Below are 25,520 nucleotides of genomic sequence, written 5' to 3'. Positions count from 1 at the left end.
TTCCATCTGGTTGCCCGGGGCTCCCTTGCCGCAGCAACCCAGCGCCTATCAGAGCTCATCACCATTTCTCACCTCTATAACCCATGTCTTGGGTCTAAGTTTATCTCCCCTGCTCTATGGGAGGGGGATTGTCTCTCTACTTAACCTTAGATATATGAAATTACCTGTCTATATTCTCTCTTCTTTGGTTATTCTGTAATAGTATCCACCAAAGAGAAAACTTTTTCTTTCCCGTGTGAGCCCGTCAGCACATGAACCACAGGCGAGCTGAAAAAAAAAAAAAAAAAAAAAACGGAGCCAAAGATCGAGTCTAATGCAAAAATATCCACTTTTTCCAGTTCTCGGGAGAAAAAAATTTAGAGCTTCTGCAAGTGATGGGAAGCAAGTGATGGGATGCAAGGGTGCTTCCATTGAACGGCTTCTTTCTTATTGCTTTGACTGAACGTCACGATGTGCTTCAATCCAAGGAATCCGAGGAAACTCCCCGATATTTGAACCCAACTATTCACACAATTATAGTGCAACATAGTGCCTCGATCCAGTCAACTAGCCCGATAAGAAGCCCTATGCTCATTTTCCCGGAGAGCTTTTGGTGTTGATTGGCCACATCGGAGAGAGCGTGGAATCTCAAGATCTCCTCATCTCCGAAATAATACAACATAAAAGAGAGTTCACACTATCTGAGCCTTATTGGGCGATATCAAGAGCCGATCAAAGATTGGAATCTCCATGGTGCACGGAATACAGAGTACAAGGTGGTATACTGTAGACTTGCCCTTCAATTGCTTCTAGATCGGAACGTACAACATACAACGTAGTATCGAGTAAGGAATGGTAGATAATCTCATTCTTACTCTTCCTTGGGAATTGAAGATGCTATAGTGCTCTCCTCATTCATGCCCGTGCTGCCCTTACTTGTACCGGCATTCTTGTTGATCAAGGGTCCCCGATAGCCGACCTTCAATGTCGCGCATCCCTTCCATCCCCCTTGGTAGGATGTTTAACTACAATATACATTAATTGCCTAAGGGTAGTTCTATTGAAACTCTCATGTCGGAGGTTTCGGTGACCTTTTGACAACCCGCCAAGGTAATTGGATATGAATGGTCGCCCTCACTTTAGAGCTAGTGCTACTGCTAACAGCTGTAATGACGAGCAGTTGGGGTTAAGATTCATGCGATTAACGACAAACTAGCTGCGACGGGCATGGTTTGTCAACAACACTAAACAAGTTTATCAACACACACCTCAGGGCCCCATTTGGGCTATCAGATGTGATATTTCTCCGTACCCAGCATGATCTCAGTCTCGCCACTATCGGCGGCTCTTCACTTTGTACTCCGCACCCTGTGCAAAGTATATGAAACTACTAGTCGATGGGGTCGGCTATACTAATCCAGTCAGAGTGGACACTCGGCTCAGGATTCACTACTGTACCCCACGGTGTGCTATTCTAGACTCGTGAAACAACGGAACCTCAACCTTCACTCCGTCATCTTGGTATATCCGTTCAATCCGAGAGGCATTAACCCCCCAGTTCTTACAATCTTTACAATTGGCTCTCCTCTATGTACATTTATCTATCAAAGGCCTTGTTACACAACTCTCTCTCCCCCGTGGTCGACAATGCGGTGTGCAATTCCACGACACGTTCGGATGATTCTATTGGCCCGTGATGCTACGTCATATCTACTGAACGTCAATCTATTTGTGATCCGTGCACATTACAAACCTGATATCCTACCTAATACTCATTAGGTTGAAGACTTGGCCGGTCTTGAGAACTTGGCAGGTGCCTCGGGTCGCGTCGACTGTTGTTTTGATGTGATTCAATGTGTTGACCATAACACTAGAACAACTATTCACGAATCAGAAAGGATCTGGCTCTTTTTAGGCGCTTGCAGATGGGAAACTCGCTGATATGCTGACCGTGTCAGCCCAGTTGCCCGAATCTAAGCATCTCTCTGCGCCACGGCTGCACAGTCGCAGCTAAGGTGGGGTCGGAGAGGACCCCGATGATGTGATCCATCAATTGCATCACAACGCCATGTGAGATGGGGCCAGTCATATCTACTCTCCAGCCGACTGCTTCGTTGCTGCGGGGTTCATCACATTTCAACTCGTGTCTTGCCAAATATACCCTGCATGCTTAGGGTTGTCTAGACCGTTTCCCCTCCGTGTCCCAGGTTTCCTACCCCCTCCCACTCTCCAATGTGATGTCACGATCCTGTTGATTGTTGATGTCGCGTGAAGCTTCAGGTAAACAAAGCAAACCAGCTTCCACGAAATTAATGCGTTGTCCCGTGATCGCACATGACATCAAAGGATTACCAGAACAAGATTTCCGACCTCTCAAATGGGATTGACCTGTATTTTGGTATTATACACCCAGTACTCGAAATACCCTTACCCTTTTATTATTTCCCTTGGTCTTTCTATATTTGTCAATTACTAGTATCTTCCCGGCTCGGAGGCCCCGATCAGCGCCGCTATTGGCACCCCCAGGTCATTTATGGGCGCCCGTGCCTGTCAGCTCCCCTCTCCCAGTCGTGTTATCACTTTTTAGTGACGCCCCTACTCCCTTTTTGGAAGCTGGTAACTTCCCATATCACACAGCTCCGATTATGGTCCATATCTCTCCCAAATGCCCCCCCCCCCCCCCCCCCGCCCAGCGTGATAGATCGAGAGGCATACTGAGACGCCGCTGGACTGGTATATTCTACAATCATTCTCTATCGGTCTAGACTTTCTTTCGTAGCGTAGAATAGGCTCTCATGATCAAGATGGTATATTCCTTTTTTTTTATTTCACCGTATTTAGATCACCTTAAGTTAAACCCGTAGCCACCCCCCGGTCTTTACTTAAACACTAAGTACACTCCCCAATCCCAATACTTGGCCAAATCCTACTCTGAATTTTTGTACTCCATACAAACTCTCAGGTCACACAGCCATATGATACGGTGACAGTTGCATAATCAGGCAAACCACGAAGCCCCTGAAAACGCAAAATCTGACACCCGACTCTCATCTATCACAACGGTTGCCAGGGCTCCCAGGTCCACCAATACGCCGGACTCCATATATTATCACTCTGAGACCCATCCGCCTACATCAAAACCACCTGCGCACTTCCCACGAAATCCATTCCCACATGTTACCAGCACGACGACTACCTAAAACTAAAAAACTACTTAAACCATGCAGATCCACGGCAGAAGATCACCCATCCCTTCCAACATATCAGTTCTGACACAGGTAATTTTTCTCCCAACTCCATATAATATTGACTCCGCCAGATGGCAAATGACCTCGCCCAAGCCATATTGATAGTTCGATGCATGGTTCCTGCTTTCCCTATCGACCAACCTACCAAGAACGCCGGTTTGTCTGGTATACTCGTATACAGATCAGCCCGGGGCGGGTCGGTGCATCCGCGAAAATAACACAAGCGGAGCCCGGATCCTGAAGCTCGGATCCAGCGCAATTAGCGGATTTTCTTCGGCGACATGGGATTGTATAAATGGATGCGGATTTCCCGGTTGCCTTTGACAACAGGATAGTCCTGCGTCTGGACTGGTGGTTTGAGGTTGACGGTGCGGCTGGAACCTTGGTTATCTCGTTTTTGGGATTCGTCATTACCCCTGAATTAGTCCGGACTTCTTTTCGACCCCGGCTGCTCTGACAGCTTCGAATACACCATGTTCTTTTGTCTATTGAAACTATGGTTGCATGTTGCTATTCCCGATCTGCTGCGTGGGTTTTGAGGTATCTTTGCTGCGGCTTCCAGGGGCTGGCTATATTTGAGCTACGGAGAACTCCGTATACTTGGAGTCTAGGTCTTGTGGCTTTGGGGGCTAGGATTTTTTTTTCCTTAGCTAGTATCGTAGGCTGGGTGAGTAACACTTGTCTTGGTTTTGAATCCTCCTCTAGAATGCTGTGACTAGATGTAGGTTGGTTTGGTTAGAGGTCTTGAAGTTTTGCTCTGCGAATGGGAGTTGCTACAATATGTATGTCCTTAGTATCTTTCCCTATAACTCTCTGAGATTGCACCACTACACTTGGTTTCTTTCCTAGTATGGCCAATATCACGGGCTCCAGATATCCTCCTAAAGACTCTACAACATAGAAAATATACACGCTTAATGAGGTCGTTTGCCCGTTCAACCCCGATCCCTTAGAGCATCAAGATCCTTATCGGCTTATCGGTCCACGCTAGTCCCAAATAGGCTAAAGCCTGAATTTTTCTGAGCAACTTCAACGGCCGCAAGGAGGGTTGAACGTGTCTCTGGTTTGCAGATCTCAATTGTTAAGGTCCAAGTGCGGATAATTTGATCATTAACTGCACCTCACACCTAACCACCATCTAAAAACACCCAGTCTCTGCAATGGGCCCCCCCCTTCGCCGGTTCAAAGAAGCGCCGCCGCGAACCTCACAATGTCGACGTGAAACTAGTGGAACTCTACGAGGATCTCGCTAGCGAAAAAGATGACATCCGACTCAAAGCTGCTCAAGCCCTAGTGTCGCAATTTACTCCAGATCAGAACCCTGCCGATGAACAGATCCAGAAGGTGCTGTCGAGACTGTTCCGCGGTCTCTGCAGTAGCCGCAAAGCTGCTCGAATCGGATTCTCGATTGCTTTGACAGAGATCCTGAGTCAGGTCTTCTCGTCGCCGAGAGAGACATCGCGCTTCGGCTTCTCCGATGCTCTGAACCTCTGGGAGTCTCAGTCAAGTTCCTACGGCAGCGAGTCTGGACAGGTTGGTGGCCACACATGACTTAAAACATCACATGTGCTAATTATGATATCTTTTCGCTTCATATAGGAACAACGCGACCACCTCTTTGGCCGTCTTTTCGGCGCCGAAGCAATCATCAAATCCTCCGTTCTGTTCCAGCCCACCGTGCCCTTCGAGCAATGGACCCAGGTCGTTGATCTTGTTTTCGAGCTCGCACAGAAGAAGCCATGGATCCGCGAAGAGTGCGGGTGGATTATCTACCAGTGTGTCTATGATCTGGCCGCGCGCAAGATGGAACCCAAGTACGTCCAGTCTGCGCTGGAACAGCTGTGCTTGCGGGACCTTGCCCGGTCGCCTGAGGGCGTTGCTATCTGGTTGGCGGCGAAGGATACGTTCCCTGAGGCTACCTTCCCTAGCAAGGTCTGGAAGCATGACGATCCCCTGGATACGAAGGAGCGCAGCAGCTTGTCGAAGATCATGAAGGAATCGGGTGCCGTGGCCAGTGAGGGCGAGACCAAGGTGAACACTGCCAAGTCCTCTGGCGTCTGGAACAACAAGCTTCACTTCGCCTGGGAGGCGGTCATGAATCGGACCAGCCTTGAAGTGAAGGACAAGTCAAAGAAGTCTCGTATGACCTTCGCTGATTTCTGGACTGAGGTTGTGGACAGTGAGTACCTATCTAGCGGGGGGATAATACATGAGACACATGGAACTGACGAAAAAAACCACTATAGATGGATTATTTGCTGCTGCGTCCTCGGACGAGCGCAAATACTGGGGCTTCCTTCTTTTCAACAGAGTTCTTAACGATGGCGGGTCGAAGCAGGCCTCTCAGGTTTTCACCAAGAATCTTATGCGATGCTTGACGAACCAACTCGCCGTGGAGGACCGGTACTTACACCGCATGGCCATCAAAACAGCCAAGGCAATCCAGTCCCGTGTGTCCAAGGAGCCTGAATTCGCGGCTGCGGCCGTCCGTGGCTTGATGGGAACCAGCGGCACGCTGAACTTCGACCAGGCCACAAAGACCAAGACGGTTGAGAAAATTGTTGCTGAAGCTAACCACGAGGCATTGGAAGAGATTGTCCCATTCTTCGAGCAACTTATTCAAAATCCCGGCACAACTGAGGAGAAAACCGCCGCATCCAACCGTCAATTTGTCGCTGGTCTCCTTTTGACTATTGTGCGCTCCAAGGCTTCTGCCGCTGAAGACGATGCCGAAGACCTCCAAGCAAGCCTTGAGCAAATTCTGTCTATTTTCGTGCGCTTCGCGTACTTCATGGATGCAGGCAAGAGCTCCGCTGCTCCTGAGCCTGCTCTCTCATCAGCGACACAAGAACTTCTGCGCAATCGAATCAACTCCTGTTTGAACAGCCTTATCTCTAACCAAAAGTTCGCCTCTACGCTCCCGTATGCTGTGGTAAAGCAGATTCGCGATGCAGCCAAGTCTGGCGAATTCGGCAAGTTCATCATTGCCATCGACGAAAAACTGTCGGAATCTGTGAAGGCTGCTTTCAAATCTCTGAAGAAATTGTCTAGCAGGGTATGGTTTTCCCCTCTCATCGGCCTCTTGACCACTTATACTGACTACCACATAGGAGAAGAAGGAGAAGGGCATGGCCGCATTCAAGCTGCTTTACTCTATGACTATCATGCAGGTTTACAACGGAGATGCGGATGCCGTATCCATGCTTGATGAGCTGGAGTTCTGTTATACCAAATTCCTGGGCGACAATGAAACCAAGGCGGAAGACGCCGGCGATGCCTCGGATGCGTTGGTTGAGATCCTTCTCAGTTTTGCGTCTAAGCAATCGCAGCTGTTCCGTCGTATGAGTGAGCAGGTGTTTGGCGCATTTGCTGACCAGATCACCGAGAATGGATTGGAATCTTTGACCTCGGTATGTAGCCTCAAATTCTGTCAGACATGCATTTTCTAACTAGATCCAGATTCTGGAAGCCAAGGAGAGTCTCGCTGGACAGCAAGAGATGTTCGAAGAGCAAGACGATGAAGGAGAGGAAGAGGGTGAAAGTGACGATGCCGAGATGATGGATGTCGACGAGGATGAGCTCGATAGCGATGTCGAGGTCGTCGAAGCCGGCGGCTCCGACTCCGACTCAGACGACGATGAGGAAGAGGAAGAAGAAGATAATGAAGAGGATGCAAAGGAAGTCGCTGCCTTCGAAGCCAAACTAGCCGCAGCTCTTGGCACACACGGCGCAGACGAAGACGAGTCCGACTCTGACATGAACGACGACGAGATGGACGAGCTAGACGATAAACTGGTGCAAGTATTCCGCGCACGTCGCCAAGAAACTTCCCACCGCAAAGACAAGAAAGACGCGCGCGAGAACATGGTGAACTTCAAGAACCGCGTCCTCGACCTGCTAGAGATCTTCGTGAAGAAGAGCCACACCCGCCTGCTCGCACTAGATATTCTTCTGCCATTGCTCAGACTATCTCGCCGGACCAGCGTGAAGCAGATTGCCACCAAGGCCAACGGAGTGCTGCGCGAGTACACGAAAGTGTGCAAGGGCAATTCGCTTCCGAAGATTGAGGACGATGCACAGGTGGAGGCGCTCTGGGAGCTGCTCCGGTCTGTTCATAAGGAAGCTAGTCACAGTGGACCCATGGGCCATGCGAATGCTTGCAGCCAGGCTAGTTTGCTTGTTACTAAAGTGCTTGTTGCACATGACAAGGATGCTATTGCGGGTGTTGTGGATGTTTACGCTGCTACTCGCAAGGATCAGCTCATGAGCACTAAGTGCCATGTACAGCCGTCTTTCTTTTCGGAGTGGAATAACTGGTGTGTTTCTGCGAGCAAGCAGTTGAAGTGAGGCTGGGTTTTTCCAATTGTATAGAGATTGCGAGTATGATCTGTCGCTAGTTTCCAATGTCAATGTCAATATCATTATCATGTTTATAACGGTTCTGTGTAATCCACCATTAAATCACCACTACGTTTTATTTATACAGTATCCCCTCTCCTCAGTATTATATCAGGATGTATCGTTGCGGATATATATTAATTATACATCAGCTTGGAAGACTGTAGTCAATCTTATGAAAGAAAATCCCCTACCAAGCTTGGAAAAGATGTGCTTATGGATAGATTACACTCCAAAATATATCACGGAGAATGAAAAATGGGAAAATGTTGTATGCTTGCCTTCCAACTTTTAAGCTTACAATGGTCTATTCAGTAGCTATATAAAGCCTCCTTAGATCACAACGAATTAGAAAAGTCCTAAAAACCAGTAATATATCGATGCTCAGTCGTCTCCTCCAAAACCTCCAACTTCATCCCAACCTCAATAGCGCCCTCATTACGCGGCGCACTCAACATCCCAAAACAAGGTTTATACTTAATTCCCTCATCAACTCTACGGTACGAAACAAGTGTATCCCACGGCTGCTTCTTATGCTTGAGCGCCGTCTCTGGATCAACATTCGGCACTTGGCAGCGCGCACAACGAGCCACAATATCCAGATCAAGCGCAGGCTGAATAACAGCCTCACCACTGCTGGCTGAACCACCCAAAGCGCCGCCAGCTCTCCGACCGGTAATGCGAATCAACTTCCACGAGTCTTCACTCCAGGGCGCCCCGCCGCGAACAACTATATTCGGACGGAACCGCTCGACAGTGATCGGGTCGACGCCCACTCTTCCCAAACGAACATTGAGCTCTGCCAGCGAAGCCTCAGACGCAATCAGAACCGGGTGCACATCCGGAAAGCCGGTTGTCTGGACGCGGCCTAGACGGCGCGGGGCGCCATTACCCTTCAGCACGCGTGGGGTCGGGCCCTTGTAAACCAGGGCAACTTCGCGACGCAGGAAGGCGGAGAAGGGGGCGTTGATTTCATCGTTGTACCTGTACCCGTCTGTATGCGTGTCCCAGATCTGAACGGGGCCCATATTTGTATTTGCCGCTAGCCATTGCGGGGATGGATGAGAAGGGATGCGGATTGTGTGGAATTGATGGTCTTGGTCTTGGTCTTGGTCTTGGCCTTGGACTTTGTCTTGATATTTGTATTTGCCTTGGCTGGGTTCATTGGTTTCTGGTTTTGGGATACTCACGACCAACTCGTTGCCGTCGGCACTTAGGGCGGTACGGATACGGGTCATATCCGGGATTTGACGGATGGTTAAAAAGTCATTTGAGGATGCATCGATGAGCATCCAGCGGCGGTCGAGGTCAAGTCCGTGCTGTTTCAGGACTGTTGACTGGACTTCTAGGCCTCGACATGATTTTATGGGGTACATGTGTAAAGAGATGATCTCGCTGGATTGTTTGGGGCGCTGGCGCCATAGGCGGAGAAGTTTGGTTGGGGATTGGACTGATTTGGGCCATCCTGTGAAGCGGGGAATCAAGATGATTGGAATTAGGAGGATGAGGCCTAAGATTACTGCAGACGCCATGTTGTGCGACTGAAGCATGTTTGCTGTTTGGGAAGATATTAGGGTTATACAGGCCCCAAGGAGATGATAAGCCTGTTTTGCCAAGGGGCGCCGCCTTTCATATGATGTTACAAGGACTCATTCTCAGGTGCTCAGGTCAGGAAGATGTGGTGCTTTTATTTTATTAGAATAGTGCTCTGTTGATATGCTGTGCCTTATCCATTATTCTATATATAGTAGCTACTTTAGGTCCAATAATAGAAGAACTCAGAAGTATGAATGAGACACATGGTATCTAGGAAATGCGACATGAAAACACCGTGCGCACATAGATATGCAATAAACGAGAGGGAAGAAACTGAAAATGCATATAAATTCAGAAAAAGCAACTGTTGAAGCCGAATACCAGAATAAAAAAGGCCCCCGACATGTACCTAGGGTAGATCCCCTGAAGGGATACATATCAGCTGACTGAGATGCTACAATCTGACTATGCCGAAGGCTTCTTATCAAGCCAACACGCGACCATTGCCTTAATTAGGGCGAGTGTGACAATTCGGCCTTGCTCAATATTTGCATCCTCAGACGCCCCAGGGACATGAAGAAACAGGACATTGCGGTCTTGACCCTGTAAGTGGGCTAAAGACATGCTGGTATAGAAAATGAAGTCGCACAGGTAGTGACCCGCGTCCTTGGAGATCCGAAGATCTGACTCGGGAGCAAAAGAGCGCCACATCTCCAGGAACTGGTCGTCGGGCTGGTAAGGCGAAGCAGAGGAGGGATCATCTGTAGCACGACCTGGCGTCAGAATTGGCGGCAGACCCAACCCTTTCCATCGCTTCTCGCCGTCCACATAGCCGGGGCGGCCATTGATATCGGTCATGTTATAGTCATCTCGGTGAGCTAAAGTTTCGATGGCGTAATACTGCCGCGGAGCTGCGATGCCGATATGAATAACGAGGTCAGGTCTGCGACCACCATGAGAGGAAGCAAAATCCTCTAGAATCAAGGGAAGAGTCTCTCGAACAGTGGCATACGCCACTGGGATCGGGGTGGGGTGCACATAGAGTGAGACTCGACGCGGGTCCGCCTCGTTGTCTTTAGACGATGGGAAAAGGAAAGATGATGGAAGAGAGGAAGCGATCAGATATGACGCATTCACATGGTTGGTCTTAAAAGGCTGGTTGCACTGTTAGTTTTTGGGTCGGATATTACCAGGATCCGAAGTGCAGATCACTTACACCAAAGCCTGTTATTAGAACGGATATCTCATCAGGCGAGTCCAAAGGCTGCGGTAAGCTGTCACCGATAGGGGTGGGGAGTATATATGGAGCAAAGGTACCACAGTCACCCATGTTCAGGTTATTCTCGAGGTGAAGTTGAGAAGAAGATGACTTCAAGCGGGGAAGATAGGTAGGTAACCTTGGAAAGCACTGAGACGAATGCGGGGTCTTGGCCGAATGCAACCCATGGGCCCGACTAGCCTAATTCAGTTAAGCTATAAGTGGCGACCAGTTAGGGGCTTCATATTTACCATATTTACGTTGATAGCTTAATTTGTTAGATTTATTTTGTGTACGGAGTAGAGCATCAGCTTGCTAGTGGGAGTACGGAGTACATAGTACTTTGGTAGTTTTTGATCCGGTCCCAAAAAGATTTCTTCTGGTGCCCGGGTTAAAGAGACGTGCTTATTATTGTACCACGGAGTCCGATGTACAGAGAAGTTTTCCCTCTGATGATTCCACCGTTCAACTTGCAGGATCTGCAAGTCTTTTATTATCATTGGCACGCTTATAACTTGGAATCCATCTGCATATGCAAGTGGATCCCAGACGGAATAGAAATCCATTCAAGAATTGCCTGTTCGGGTAAAGATCGCTTAATTTGGCTCTCGTTCTCGCATTTCGCTTACTCTTGCACCAGTGAGACGAGATATATATCGATGTAGGTAGAGGTTATTTCTTGGAGCTTTGATGCCCAGACAAAGGAGTTGGGCAGTTTAGACTTTATTGAACCTGTGGCTTTCTAATGTTGCTTGGCTTCGGTTCAGTTTGGTTCAACTTGATACATGGAATTTGATACGTACTTACGTGGGCCCCCCTGGTCTGAACATCTAGTGCGAGGCCCGTGGGGAAGGAAAAATGGAGTCTCCATGACTCGCTAATAGCTCCGAAACTTCTATAAATGGGAGACCTCCTCGGAGAATATCAGGCCTTAGAAAACCAGGGTGTTGCTACTACTGTCATCCCCACTTTCAAGTCTTGACGTTAACTATGGCAGTCATCACCGAATTGCTCAACAGCCCCTATGTCATACAAAGTGTGTGCATCGCCCTAGTGGTAGTGTTCATAACAAGTATTTGGGCAGATATAGCAAACGAGATTCCTCATAGACGCATTCCTTTGGTTGGAAAGTCCTGGTGGGACCTGACCAACAAAAAGGCCCGGTTACGCTTCACTCAGTCAGCTCGTCAACTAATTGCCGAAGGCTTTGCAAAGGTGACTCTTAACAGGACCAGAATATATCATTCTCTATCCTCAAATATTCTAATAAGCGTTCGCAGGGAATCAATGTCTTTCAGATCATCGGAGCCACAAGCCCGATGATTGTATTGCACCCGAAGTTTGTTGACGAAATCAAAAATAACCCAGATCTGAGTTTTAAGGACTCCATCAAAAATGTAGGTTCTGAAACCAGAAATGACACGTCAACATGGCTAACTTGCCAATAGACCTTTTTCAATGATCGTATTCCTGGGTTTGAGCCATTTCATAATGGCACTGCTTTAGGTGTTACCATCGAGGTCGTGCGGACCAGTTTGACTCAGGCGCTCGGTATGCATGTCTTGATATATCCCCCCTCTCCAAGAGACAGAACTGACTTGTCTTTCCCTTTCAAACAGGGTCCATTTCACTTCGGCTCTCGAAGGAGTCAGGTGCCACATTGAAGGAATCATTACCCCCTACTGATGGTATGTTAAAGCAACCCGTTCGCATTGGATTATCCCACTGATGCTTCCTCTGTGGGCAGAATGGAAGTCCTATCACCTCGCCCAGAAGATCCCGTTCATGGTAGCCCGCGTCTCCTCTCTGATATTTGTTGGAGAGACCATATCCCACGACGACGAGTGGATCGATGTTTCCGTGAACTATGTCATAGATGCATTTACGGCTATGCGGAGTCTACGAGAATGGCCAGCCATTCTACATCCGGTTGTACACTGGTTCTTACCCTCGACCCGAAAGCTACGCATGCACTTGAAAATGGCTCGTACCATTATCAGCCGCGAGATAGACAGGCGGGCGTTGATCCGCGCGGGTAAGCTTCCTGAGGATGACCCACCTCGCGGACCTGATGCCCTGGACTGGTATCGTGAGACCGCCGAGGCTCGGAATAACTTGACCTTTGACCAGTCTTGTGCTCAGGTTGGATTGGCGCTCGCAGCTATACATACCACATCAAACTTGTTAACCAACGTCATGTATGACCTCGCGGCGTACCCGGAGTACATCCAGCTGCTGCGTGATGAGATTCGTGCGGTTGCCATTGAAGACGGAATTCTGAAGAAGACTAGCCTGCTCAAGTTGAAGTTAATGGACAGTGTGATGAAGGAATCACAGCGTACTCACCCACTCGCATTGAGTAAGCTATCCACGTTCTTTCGATGTTCATTCGTTAAAAATATATTTTGAAAGAATAATTTGCTGACACTCTACAACAGCCTCCATGAATCGTCTCGCCCTTGCGAAGGTTGTGCTCTCGGATGGAACTGTGATTCCTAAAGGCGCCAGCTCATCCGTTTCTGCGAAAATACTGGAAGATGATAGTGTCTACCCTAATGCTGCCACTTATGATGGTCACCGGTTTTACAACAAACGCCAACAGCCCGGCAACGAGCACAAGCATCAATTTGTCACGACAACAGCCGATCAGTACGTCTTCGGCCATGGTATCCATGCCTGCCCTGGCCGGTTCTTCGCCGCCAACGAAACCAAAATTTTGCTCCTTCATTTGCTTCTGAAGTACGATTGGAAACTGCAGAGCGGCGGTCGACCTCCGAATATCGAAAACGGTCTCGAATCTATCACCGATCCAAGGGTTCAGATTCTATTCCGGTCGCGCGAGTCAGAGGTTGAGCTAGGTTTCTTAGGAGAGTAGTGGATGGATCCAGCAGACTTTTCCCCCTTTGCGTGCTATATATATTGGATATCGCTAGGTGTTGTATGTTTTAATCACCATGAAAATGATGTTATGTATAAGTTATGGGACAAACATGGTTTGAGTGCCCGATTTGAATTATCGATTCATTTTTTAAAAAAAAAGTCAAGTCCAAGTTTCGAGGTACGGAGTACTCCGAGTAGATAAGTGACTTGGCTCCTCGAAAGTGGAGATTGGCATCTGGCCCACAGTTCTGCGGGTATACTGTGGCTATCCATTGTAAGCGAGATGAGGTCTCTTAAATGCGTTGATAATGGATATCTGAATCGGAGAATTTAGGGACAACCACCGATTTCAATGCAGTTTTTCAACGGTGCATAAGCCACACATATGTACGGAGTACTCCGTAAAGTACATACCATAGCTACCCTCGATTTCAAATGCGAGCCACCACGTGACTGGTAATTATACAGTAATTATACGGTAACTTTCAACACGTGTGTTGGACGCGTCGCGCGTCAGTGGGGAAAGAGGAACGTGAAGCTTCTCCAACCGCAACGCCTCCAACCCCAATGGGGTTATATGGGTCTTTGGCCCTTTCTCGTTGGATAGCTTGGGCTCCAGGGCTCCAGAGATCCAGACCGCACAATGAGAAAATGTGACCGGTGATCTACGGTACTCAGGTACCCGTACCAAGATGGTTTTTCTTGGGTTTCTTTGAATGCAACAAACCGATTCACTATGAAAGAGCCAAAAAAAGAAGGGCTTTTGCTTTTCGAGGAGCCACTCCGAGCATGATTGGAACCAATTTAAAAAAAAGAAAGGAAAAATGACCTGAAGAATGTCAGTGCAGACAATCATCAACTGTACGCAGTTTGGCCGTTCTTCTGTTCTGTACGAGCCCTTGCAGCTATGGAGTGAACGGCTGAAGACAATGTCTTGAAGATGGAGAACTGATCTACCATACAGAGCGTACATGGTACCTGATCCTCACCAGCCCCCTCATTCATGAGGCCTACAACGTATACGGGGTACTACTTTATACTCCGTACTCTGTATGGAGCACAGCTTACAGCTTACAGCCTACGCTGTACCTTCAAACTCCTAGAGCCAAAAAAAAGAACTGGTTATTTGCACTGAGGTGTCCTTACCTCCCAAGGTGGTTCCCTCCAAATCTCTGAGGTCAAATTATTTGTCCACAGTGCATGCATCAAGTAAGGCCCAGATGTGTCCACAAGCCAAACACTATAGGAAAGACTCGAGAAAATCTAAACAAATTATGCCTCTGTAAAGAAGAGGAACTAGAAAACAATTGAAGATTTGACAAGTATTATAGCAAAAACTTTTAGTCGCGAACAACGCATAAGATTTTCACAGTGGGCCATCGAAGTACACAAGTATAGGGTACCAAGTCCAGTGGGCAGTCCACCACGGGGAGCACAGGTACCAAGTACCCCCCACTCCCGCACGCCTCACCCTACGCCCAATCCTCCCCCGTCTTCTTCCTCTTCTTCTTACCTTCTCTCTCTCTACCAACCCTTTCCACCATTATTGCGGGATATTTTCTTGCACCCTTCTCCGTTTGAGGAGACTTTCTTTTCTTTTGTGTGTTTTTTTTCCGGGTAATGACGAGATTCTTCATTCCCTACTACTCGGACGGGATGGAGCCGCAGATGTGATCTGGTGATCCCCGATTTCAAGTTGCCGCATTCCTTAGGAAGCACATCACGCACACCGAGACCTCGGTTTTTTTCCTTCTATTTTCACGTTATCCCTACGTCTCTTGCTCTCATTGCATTTTTTTTCTTTTTCTCTCCCCTCCACGATTCACGACATTGACGCGACGTTGCGCGCTTCGACTCGAAGCCGCGCCGTACTCATCTACCCTCGACTCCCCCGACACGTCCTCGAGTTCCTTCCAGAAGTCGCATTGACCCCAATCCTGCGGCTTGCAAGACCGCAAGACCGCCAGCATGGCTCAACGTCAACTTTCGCGCACTCTTCCGAAGAACTTTACCTTCTCCCTCGGCGACAATGAACCCAAGACTCCCGAGCGCCCTAGTACAACTATGAATGTGCCTCCACCACCTCGACACTCAATCTCCAGTTGCCGCCTGCCCAGAGTTCGGGCTCGCGCCGGTACTAATGTCTGCGCTCGCATGGACATGGATATGTTCCAATTCCACGGCTCTGATGTTCCCCTGCCTTCAATTGAAGTACCCCAATCGACTACTGACCTCGAGCCGCCTTCATGCCGTGATTTCGCCAACGATAAGGGATATCTTGCGCCTCCTCGCACGCGAAGAGATTTTAAAACGCCACCTGCGCAGATTCGCGGCACACCTTTCGACTCCTGCGACACTGAATACCCGTGGCCCTCGTGGGACCAGACACCTGGCCCAAACAACATCAAACGCCCAGACTCGGCCTGCTCGAGTTTGTCAAATTCCTCAATTGAATCCATTGAAACGTTCGCATCGCGACCATCTGTAGGAAGTTTCACCAGTGTCGAAAGCGATCTATTTGACTCGTACTTCCCTTTGGAGATGTCCAAAGAACCTGAGATTGAGTCACCTTCGCGACCTCAGAAGCAGTCAGCGAATATCAAAGTGACCAAGAAGTCCTGGACTCGCGAAATGGATACCCACTTATGGAATACCTATCAAATCTACCTCCAGGACCCTACCATGACTCCATTCAAGATGACCCCTGGCAGTATTCCCCCTTTGGGAGTCACTTCGCGTGTTGCGCGACGCGCCAAGAAGACATGGGGGCAAAAGAGCAGTCGCATTGTTGAATCTGTCTCTATGAAGTCTGTTGATCCTCTTGGAATTTCTACACCGAAGCCTATGGACGAAGGGTTGCAACCAGCCTGGCCCAAGTCTGACTCCAAGACTCGGCGACGCCTCAAGATGTTATGTCGACGCAAATTCTCAATCTCTCCCCACTATCAGCGCATCATGCAATCTCGCACACCTGAGCCTGTCACGGAGATGTTCGCCCCTCCTACGGACACTCGCGTTAAAGACTTCGCTGATAACTCGGCATACACTACTCGTGATCTCGGCATTTCTCTTGTCACCTCCGAGCCGACTCCACTTTCTCAGGTTACACAAGACCTGCCATTGGCTACGCACTGGTTTAACAACCCTGTGTCTGCTAATGTTGAACCACCAGTGGCCAAGAATCATAGTCAACATCTCCGTGTCGAATCTGCCCCTAACATCCCTCGTCTGGGGTCTCCATTTGTGTACAGTACTTGGGGCCCCGGTGGTTCAAGCCGTCAGATGCATGATCTCAATGCTCGACGTGAGACTGTTCATGTTCCGGGTTATCGTGCCCGTCGCAACACATACTTGGACCAGTCTTTGCCCGATACTGACGATGTATTCGCGAGCGTATCCAGGGAACAAACGAACCCTTCCGATCAAGAAGTTGAACGCCGCCTGGAGGACTATGTTCGTGGTAACAAGTTCCAAGACATGGGCCATGGTCGGGTCCGCATTCGCAACCGTGGAGCTACCACTAGCGCTGTTAACCCGAGAGATATGGACCAGCTTTTCTCTCCGCCCTCGTCCCTCAACTCAGGCCCAATTGAACCCGAGGAGACTACACCTGTTCTGAAGCCGCCTATGAACCCATTGTTGGACCTTGGCGAGAATATCAAACGTCTTGGGTCACCCTTCCGGATTGAAGGAGGATTCAGACGTCGCGAAGCCCCGAAGCGAGTCACTAGACAAGCACCTGCGCTGTCTGATCCGTTCGTGAGCGGTGGCCCTTCACGTACCGGACTTGACGACAGCACTTCTCCTATGCAGGTTTCTCCTACCCAAATTCAGGATAAAGCCCTGGCTCCTTTGCCATATAATGCCTCAGAGGATGGCCTTTCTGATGCTGAGCGCATCCGCCGGCAAATCTTGAATATGCCTTTCACACGCAACTAGGTTGCATCCTTTTGCTGTCGAATTTCCAAGTATCCGTTTCATCGTGGCGTCGATTTCTTTGCGAGATTTTATCCCCTTTGCCTAATGACTTGAACGAGATACCGACAGGGCCCCGGTACGGCCCTTGCATTTCCAGCCTTTTTACGACAGCAACACCACCATCCACGACTGTAACGATACGTTCGAGGCTTTTTCCTCACGCCCAACCACCCTCAAGACTGCAACGCTGAACTCAACGAACAAAAAAACAAAAAAAGTGATGGGTCTTTCTGTTTTTCATTTGGTTGTCGAAACCCACACACAGTATATGGACATCTGGCTGTTGGTTACCTGCTTATGCACATGGACCTGGTTTGTCTTGTAACAACAGTCACCTTGTGCGTGTGATTATGTTTCGCACCCTTTACTCATGAAACCAGCATCGATTTTCTCGATGCAGTTTCATCATTCATTCACTCACATCTTCATTTCCTTATCTTCCAACGAGGCTTTCACCTCGGACAAAATAAGCCCAAAGCACAAAAAAAAAACTTGAAAACAACTGAAATCCCATATCTGCTGTCACCAATCAGCAACTATTCGCAATTTTTTGCGACCCACGCTCCTTACGTCTTATCTTTTATTTCTTTTTCTTTCTCGGACCTTGTTTAGCCGCTCATCCCCTGCATTTCCTGCATGATACAACATATCTTTCCAGTCATGTTGGAGATGCGGCCAGACTTGATAATGGTCACCTTTCGAATTACCCGTCACACATGGAAACGACTCTCTACCTTCATGTTGACCCTCGTCAGTCAACATAGGTGGCAACGCACCCCCCCCAAAGCGAATGTGCAACGATACATATGCAAATACATAGACGAACTGAAACGAAACGAACGCGCACGAATATTGCAGTTGACCAACGACATCCCTGATACGCAAGCGAGGTGTTTGGTTTTCTTTTGCCAGCGATCCCCATTTCTTCTTAATTCGCATTTTATGATCTCAATCCTGAAGCTGATTTCTCCGGATAATTCCTCTTCTCGATTGGTGATCCACGATTTACCTCATGCATTCAATTCTCGATTTGATTCAGCTCGCGCTCCATGATTCCCCTTGTGACGAGCCTCATTGGGTTTGCATCCGGATAATCGCGTGTTTTTTTACTCTCTGGTCCCTTTCTTGCTCTTCTGCGTCTCATGGCGTATGGATGTCTGTCTTTTTTTTTTTTTCAGAGCCTGTTCTTCTGGATCTTTGTGATCTTTCTCTGGAGCTTGTGAGAGTTTGGCCGTTTTATCTATGTTTTATCTTCTGATTGATCTTTCTCATGCGATGGTTGATCTTTTAGAGCAATGCCTTTGTTTGATCGAAGTGATCCACCAATCGAATTATCATCTTTTCCATTTCATCTCTTTTTTTCCGGCTGTAGGTTACCGATTACCTGGTACATTTTGTACCTGAGTTCTTGAGCATATCCCCTATTCTTGCACAAAGAACTGGACTTTATCACTCCCAATGTGCACTTTGAGGCATCATTGGTGGCGGATAGACCCGCGATATTCCTCGGCCTCCCTTGGAACACATGCTACGAATTGTGTATGCTCTTCTATACTAGGCTTGATCAGCCTTAGGTCCCATTCATACTACCTACTATGTAGCTACATAGGTAAGCTCTGCTCCGTAGTTTCATCCCTTTACCTTTGGTTGGTTTATTATACTGGAAGCCACATTTTAGCAAATGATACATTACTTGTGAAAGCAATAGGAGCCCAAGATACTTGGATAGTCAATGAATATGTAGCTGGCCTTAATGTAATTAAGAATCAATGCCAGATGTTATCGACAGATCAAATAAGCATATCAACAACCAATAACAAGCAACAGATAACATGGAGTAGAAAATAAGGGTATAAGGTATAAAATCTGCAATAAAACAATTCAACAGAACAATACGCGGACTAAACAAAAAAAAATCACTTCTCCAATTTCTTCTTCCGATCGGCAAGGAGGACCTCGATTTTCCGAATTTGAAGAGCAAGACCCTTCTTCTCAGCATTGGCAAGGAGCCACTCCTCCATGCCGCGACGAACATGCCGCATGGAATGCAAGACGGGCATGATAGGCGCAGACGACAGACCCGCATCGACCCCGTTCTCGCGCTCGATGCGCTGCCAGCGCTCGGCACCGGGGTTCAACAAGAGATCGAAGACACCAGCCCAGAGTTCACGATCCCAGTATCGTTTCAGAGATTCACGGATGCGATAGGTGCGGGATGATGCGTTCTCGTCGCTGCCGGTGATGGCGGTGGATTCGACGTATTTACCGAATAAAAGGACGTGGATCACGCCGGCAATACCGTACAGATCGATATGGTGTGTCCAGGGGCGCAGCTCGCGGATTTCGTTGCACTCATGCGTACCAGTTTCCCAGTCGGCCATGAATTGCACAGTTGGCGAGAAGGCTTGCATGTCGATGCTGCGTCCGAAGTCGATCAGAGCTAGGCCCTTTTTTTGCCAGCCATGGGAGCCGCTTGGCGAGTAGTGAATGCTTTCGCGGGGATCGAAGGCGGCTTCATCGGCACAAAGGTCGAGCAAGGAAAGGGCCTTGAAGGGTGGTTCGTTGGGATTGTGGTCGTCTAGGCGGACAAGGCAGTTGTCGGCTTTGATATCACCGTGGAGGACGCCGTTGGCGTGGAGTGCTTCGACGGTGCGGAATAGCTCGACGGAGAAGAACATTGCTAGGACCTCCTCGAGACCGCCTTCAGAAGTATGGTTGGGGTTGATGGCTTCATTGCGGACGGTGTTGACAAGGTCGAGTATGGTGCCTTGGCCTCGATAGTCCTCCACCAGGAAACTTTCACGTTGATGGACATGCAATTCGTGTGCACGAACAATGCTATCGGTGGCGCGAGAATAATCCGTAGATTGTCGTAGGCGGTTGTATGCTGTGCGAATCATGTAAAACTCCCATGCGCTTGATGGTCCATTTTCGACCTTGAGTGCTTCGAAGGGGAATCGAGGGGTCTCATAGGCGTTTGACTTTCTCAGTTGGGAAGTTTTGCCGTTAGGGCTTGCACTACCAGAGTCGGAGTCGGAGTCGTAGGATTCAAGACTGTCCACACTCTCGGCGAGATAAACAGGGGCATATGCACCAGCTCCTAGCTCACGCCTGATGATATAGCTTCGTTGTGCTCCTGGAAATTCGAGGATAGGTGTGTCAAATGCCTCATCTCCGCCACTCTTTGATCGTCTGGTGTTACTTTTGACGAATTTCTGGATCATCGACGCATAGTTGCTATCTTCAACATGGCCGTGATAACCCGTGTATGTCGCAAGTGGCATTTCTAGGGAGTTGAGAATCGTATTCCGAATGCCCTTGTCCGTTGGATTGCACTGCGCATCCTTGATTATAACTTCCCGTCTCCGTAGCTTGGGCGCGAGGGCCTTGAAGGCCATGGGACTGAATGGTACATCAGCTGTAGACGCAACAGTGTGATCTCCATGGTATGGCGTATTCGTCCCTAGTGGACTGGAAAGCAAAAAGTTACCGGCCGGTGATCGAGGTTTCGAAGGCGTTTTCGCATTATAAATGCTGTTTCGAGCGGCTGTCAAAGAAGGAATGGATTCCGTTCGCTCCACGATAGGTGTCATAAAGGGAAGGCGGTTTTGGGCCATGATTGCAGGGTCACGGTAGGTCCCCCATGGAGGAGCGTAGTCTTCGGGCATTTCTGGCATAAATCCTTTCCTCTCTGGTGTTCCCTGTGTTGAATTACCTTCCATTCCATCACTCACGATCGAATGTGATGTCATTTCAGAATTCTCAATATCCGGGATATCACGATCAGGATTGAACTCTGTCCAATCGCTCCCATCGCCATCGACGCTCTCAGCTCGTGTGGTGTTGGCATAGTCGGTATCATCGTAAGATTTGTGGAATGTTTGGGTCTCCTCGTCTCCAAATTCGCTCGAGGCCGCTGAGATGTGTCCTGTGCCTGTACTATCTCCGGTACTGGCGCAGTCGTCATCTTCATAGTCGCTACCGCAGAAGCTATCTGGGTCTTCTTCAGTTTCTGCCTTCAATGGCTGATTGAAAATCCCATATATCTCATCCGTCGCTGCACGAGTGTGCATGGTCATTGTTGGTTCCCGAGTACTCTTTCGCCGGACCTTTCTATTATTGGATGGGGAGTCAAACTTCATTTTGACTACAGAGGTGTGAGTTTAACCTGTCCAACAAATGAAAAACCTTTACTACTCACCTGTTTGTGTTTGTGTTGTTTCCCCTTTGATCTTGGTGCGACCCGCTTTGCTAGATTTGCTTCCATATCCTTCGTCTTGATATTGAGGTTGAGAATGGTTAGCTGTGGTGAGATTTTGGCCCAAATGCTCCGGCAATTCTGGTGAATGACATTTCCCTGACAGCGACTCGGTACTGCTTGCATTCCCAGAGATTTGCTGTAAGGGTTCTTTATGTTGCCGCCAATTCTTGCCCATCCAACCACGCTTGGTGGCCCTGAGCTCTTCAAAACTCATCTCATGTGCGGGGTTGGTGCGGTTAGGGTATACGGATTCCAGGTCAACAAATACGCGTTCCCGTCGGCCGGTCCGCGGGTTAATCGCTTCCCTTACGTGATGTTCGGGTAATTCTTTGGGTGGTATTGGTTCTTTGGAAGGAAGATCTGGATTGGACTGAATACATAATAAAACACCATAGGTTCATGCCAGCAATTAGTCCTGTGATCGTAAATATGTGGAGGTCTGAATAGGAAAAGGGCAAACTGCAATGGGAACTCACCTTGTCCCTGAAAATGGCCATCTTTTGTGTTGGCGCTGCTTTCTTCCCAGCCTTCAATGTTTCTCCTGCCCATGGCTTTGCCTCCACTTCGTTCTCTTTCTTGCGGTCCCGAATCGACCCAATACTGTCCCATCCCTTTGTCGATCCACCTGTTGCGGGGCCCGGAGCAGCAGAGTCAGCGTCTGAGAAGATAGCCATCTTGGGCTTTCCGGACTTTGTTTTCGCGGCACCGCCTGTCTGAGCCGAGGGCCGTGAAGCTTGTGGGTCAGTGGAGGCATCTGATGACGCGAATGGGTTCATCTTGGCGGCCAGCGCAGGACGGACAGTCGGTAAAGCAGGCGAGGAGGGGCCGGTATCTTGTGGGCGCTGGTCATAACGGAATTGGAATTCGCTGTACTTCCGTGCCAATCTCTCGACCGGTCGAGCCTCACGGTCCATACCGAGCCTGTACACCTCATCAGCCTGTGACCACCGCCCAGCACTCTCTAACCACCCGGAAAATTCCTCATAGAAAAGAGCCAGACTTTCACCGATCTGGTGACGCGCAAGGAATGCAAATGTTTCGCGTGGAGCATCGGAGAAGAGCCGAATATAATGGAGCCATAATCGTAGATATCGGGGGTCATTTCTGTAGTGTGATGATGAAAGGAATGACTTCGTTGCCCGTTCCAATAAGGGGAGAAGACCGGATTCTGGGGTCGCTTGTGCGGACGGATACGCGTTCAGCGTCCATTTGACATATCGGTCATAAACATCGAGCGGATCGTCCGATTCCCCTATCGACTGCAATTCACTTTCGTATTCTTGGCGCATAGCATCGTTGATAGTCCTAGTGCCATTTGGCGATGGCGAGGGAATCTTGTCACCGTTGCTACCGGCTGAAAAAATGCGGGCGAGTTCTCTGGCTGATCGGCCACCGGGGAGTGATTGGACGTTTTCCTTTTGGGCTTCGATGATATCGAAATCGACCAATTCATCAGAGGCTGCCATGTTAGCGACAGTAAAAGACGAGATGAGATCACACAGGTCCCAAACTCTGTCGACGACCAAAAGTTCAAAAGGGCAAGTAATAACTTTGGAGGGGCTGCAAGGAGATTCTTTGGTTATCGATAAACATCACATGACCGTTGCCCGGGGGACAATCACGTGGTGCTTCGTTCCTGGGTTCCTTGGTTATACTCTACTGACAGCATCGAAGCATAGAGTTCTCAAGCTAAGCTATTCTATATTTCCAATTTTTTTGTGACCACGGCTTTCACTTGTATCCGGTCATTTGGACTCTTCAGATTGTGTAGGGTCTTATCGTGATCCTCGAGGCTTGGCAATATCAACTTCTCCGGGGTTCGATCAGGGTATTCACTCAGTTCAAGAGACTCTACGCTGTGACACCTTCAGTGCTATGTGTTGCCAAGAATCCGACACGCCAATGTGCGAAGAATCTGGATCCAAGGCCAACCATAAACGGAACCTCAGCAATGGAACATCTGAGCTCTCGCCACCTAGACGATCCAAACGACAGAGATCAACTACGAATTTGAAAGAACTCTCTTCTCCAGAAGCCTCGGAGTCAGAGGCCGGAGGATCTACCCCTGCCGTGAAAAAAGAGGCCGATAAGAAACCTCCGGTTGATACCGCCGAGGAAAAGAAAAAGAAGCCTCTAGTCAAGAAGGAGTCTAACGAGGACGTCAAACCTAAAAAGGCAAGAAAATCCAAGAAAGACCAAGAAGCTGAGAGTATGCCTTTGGCACCGCGGACCAAGGGTCTGCGTATGTTCGTTGGTGCTCACGTCAGTGCTGCAAAAGGTTAGTGTTCTCGGCACCTCATCGTCTCAATTCGACAATAACTCATGTTTATCGAGCAGGTGTTTTTAATTCCATACATAACAGTGAGAATATTGGGTAAGTTTGAAGGCTTTACAATACATCCAAGTTTGAGATTAGGTCTAACCTTGCAATTAGAGGAAATGCAATCGCCTTGTTCTTGAAGTCACAGCGCAAATGGGACAACCCAGCTCTCCAGGACGACCATCGCGATCAATTTCGTAAACTTTGTGCAGAAAAGGGTTATGATGCAGCGAAGTGAATATCCCCCATATGATTGGACTCATATTGATCACTAATATCTACTCCCCAGACACATTCTCCCTCATGGCTCATATCTTGTCAATCTGGCCCAAAACGATAAAGCCAAATCCAAGCAAGCGTACACCTCCTTTCTGGATGATCTCCGCCGGTGCGAGGCACTTGGAATCACACTTTACAACTTCCAGTGAGTTCAGCGTCTGCCAATCATCTCAGTCTATACTAACCCCTCCGAGTCCCGGGAGTACCAATCAGACACCACTGCCCGAAGCGCTTTCCCGCCTGGCAGAGATGTTAACCCAAGCCATTACCGAAACAACGACCGTAGTTCCCGTCCTGGAAACAATGTGCGGCCACGGCAATACAATCGGCGGCGCACTATCCGAGTTCCGCGACTTGCTAGCTCTGATCCCGAAAGAGCACCACTCCCGCATCGGCATATGCGTCGACACCTGCCACAGCTTCGCAGCCGGCTACAATCTGGCATCACCAGCCGGATTCAAAGCCTTCCTCGACGAATTCGACGAGTTAATCGGGATTCGGTTCCTCCGAGCTCTGCACCTCAATGACTCGAAGGCACCGCGCGGAAGCAAGCGCGACCTACACGCCAATATCGGCACAGGCTTCCTCGGCTTGCGCGCGTTCCACAATGTCATGAACGAGCCGCGATTTGAAGGGTTACCTATGGTCCTTGAGACGCCTATTGACCGTGTCCCAGGGCAGAAGGTAGCTAGTGGGGATGTAGCTGATGGCAGTGAGAGTGACTCTGGAAAGAAGAAACAGCCAAAGAAGGGCCCCAAAAGACCTGCTGATGCAGGTGCAGCTGCTGTTCCCGATCCAGGTGTGTGGGCGGATGAGATCAAACTACTTGAGTCGCTGATTGGTATGGACCCCGAAGGTGAAGAGTTCCTGGCTCTTGAGGCTCGACTTTCCGAGGAGGGTCGTGCGGAGCGTGAGAAACATCAGGAGCAATATGAGCGTAAGCTCGAGTCGGAGGAGAAAAAGAAAGCGAAGGGGTCAGGAAAGGCCAAGGGACAGAAGAGTCTTATGGACATGATGAAGGGTGGCGCTGCGAAGGAGTAGTCATATGTTCTTTCTTTATTGAGCTTAGAGTGGTGGTTTGACAATGCGATAGGTAATACTCTTCTACATCATTCTTCAGACTAAATGAAGAATAAAATTATTTCAACTCAAAATACAAACCTTTTAATATAGCTGTTGAAAGTAGGAAATTCAATTGATGGTATCAGTTAAGCCAAAGCCAAAATCTAAACAACCCCCTTCATGCAAACAGAAATAAGAAATGTTCTGGTTAACCCAGAGTTTGACCAATTCATATCTGTGAGAGTAGGCATGTGATTCCAAGAGCCACACTAGGTCTCTTCGAGTAGGTCACAGACCATCCAACATCGAAGAGAGTACAGG

At 48.8% G+C, this 25,520-nt stretch overlaps 8 protein-coding genes across 8 annotated transcripts; 5 read left to right on the top strand and 3 right to left on the bottom strand.

Moving 5' to 3' along the window:
• Nucleotides 1-3,340: 3,340 nt before the first annotated feature.
• On the top strand, nt 3,341-7,574 carry N7479_002531 (DNA-directed DNA polymerase POL5; the record flags this gene model as incomplete). Its single annotated transcript, XM_057250228.1, has 6 exons — nt 3,341-3,427; nt 4,380-4,760; nt 4,827-5,406; nt 5,474-6,282; nt 6,338-6,637; nt 6,687-7,574. 6 exons carry the CDS (start codon nt 3,341-3,343, stop codon nt 7,572-7,574), a joined length of 3,045 nt encoding a protein of 1,014 aa, XP_057114660.1.
• Nucleotides 7,575-7,984: 410 nt separating this feature from the next.
• On the bottom strand, nt 7,985-9,175 carry N7479_002530 (MOSC domain-containing protein; the record flags this gene model as incomplete). Its single annotated transcript, XM_057250227.1, has 1 exon — nt 7,985-9,175. One exon carries the CDS (start codon nt 9,173-9,175, stop codon nt 7,985-7,987), a length of 1,191 nt encoding a protein of 396 aa, XP_057114659.1.
• Nucleotides 9,176-9,626: 451 nt separating this feature from the next.
• On the bottom strand, nt 9,627-10,491 carry N7479_002529 (putative pyroglutamyl peptidase type I; the record flags this gene model as incomplete). The annotated part of the gene is made up of 2 exons (XM_057250226.1): nt 9,627-10,316; nt 10,378-10,491. 2 exons carry the CDS (start codon nt 10,489-10,491, stop codon nt 9,627-9,629), a joined length of 804 nt encoding a protein of 267 aa, XP_057114658.1.
• Nucleotides 10,492-11,409: 918 nt separating this feature from the next.
• N7479_002528 (cytochrome P450) lies at nt 11,410-13,294 on the top strand (the record flags this gene model as incomplete). The annotated part of the gene is given in 6 exon segments (XM_057250225.1): nt 11,410-11,634; nt 11,691-11,816; nt 11,868-11,970; nt 12,039-12,107; nt 12,119-12,778; nt 12,858-13,294. The coding sequence occupies 6 exon segments, from the start codon at nt 11,410-11,412 to the stop codon at nt 13,292-13,294; spliced, it is 1,620 nt and encodes a 539-aa protein (XP_057114657.1).
• Nucleotides 13,295-15,267: 1,973 nt separating this feature from the next.
• On the top strand, nt 15,268-17,238 carry N7479_002527 (uncharacterized protein; the record flags this gene model as incomplete). The annotated part of the gene is made up of 1 exon (XM_057250224.1): nt 15,268-17,238. One exon carries the CDS (start codon nt 15,268-15,270, stop codon nt 17,236-17,238), a length of 1,971 nt encoding a protein of 656 aa, XP_057114656.1.
• A 259-nt stretch (nt 17,239-17,497) lies between these two features.
• On the top strand, nt 17,498-17,773 carry N7479_002526 (uncharacterized protein; the record flags this gene model as incomplete). The annotated part of the gene is given in 2 exon segments (XM_057250223.1): nt 17,498-17,593; nt 17,609-17,773. 2 exon segments carry the CDS (start codon nt 17,498-17,500, stop codon nt 17,771-17,773), a joined length of 261 nt encoding a protein of 86 aa, XP_057114655.1.
• A 1,420-nt stretch (nt 17,774-19,193) lies between these two features.
• Nucleotides 19,194-23,004, bottom strand: N7479_002525 (putative checkpoint protein kinase (SldA); the record flags this gene model as incomplete). Its single annotated transcript, XM_057250222.1, has 3 exons — nt 19,194-21,424; nt 21,479-21,908; nt 22,015-23,004. The coding sequence occupies 3 exons, from the start codon at nt 23,002-23,004 to the stop codon at nt 19,194-19,196; spliced, it is 3,651 nt and encodes a 1,216-aa protein (XP_057114654.1).
• Nucleotides 23,005-23,440: 436 nt separating this feature from the next.
• N7479_002524 (DNA-(apurinic or apyrimidinic site) lyase APN1) lies at nt 23,441-25,178 on the top strand (the record flags this gene model as incomplete). The annotated part of the gene is made up of 5 exons (XM_057250221.1): nt 23,441-23,816; nt 23,876-23,912; nt 23,973-24,092; nt 24,148-24,282; nt 24,332-25,178. 5 exons carry the CDS (start codon nt 23,441-23,443, stop codon nt 25,176-25,178), a joined length of 1,515 nt encoding a protein of 504 aa, XP_057114653.1.
• Between the last annotated feature and the right edge of the window lie 342 nt (nt 25,179-25,520).

This window comes from Penicillium vulpinum (genome assembly GCF_028829585.1).
Source record: "Penicillium vulpinum strain IBT 29486 chromosome Unknown utg000001l_segment0_segment0, whole genome shotgun sequence".
NCBI lineage: Eukaryota > Fungi > Ascomycota > Eurotiomycetes > Eurotiales > Aspergillaceae > Penicillium > Penicillium vulpinum.
The sequence above is the reverse complement of the archived record's forward strand: the minus strand, read 5'-3'. Positions and strand labels throughout refer to the sequence as shown.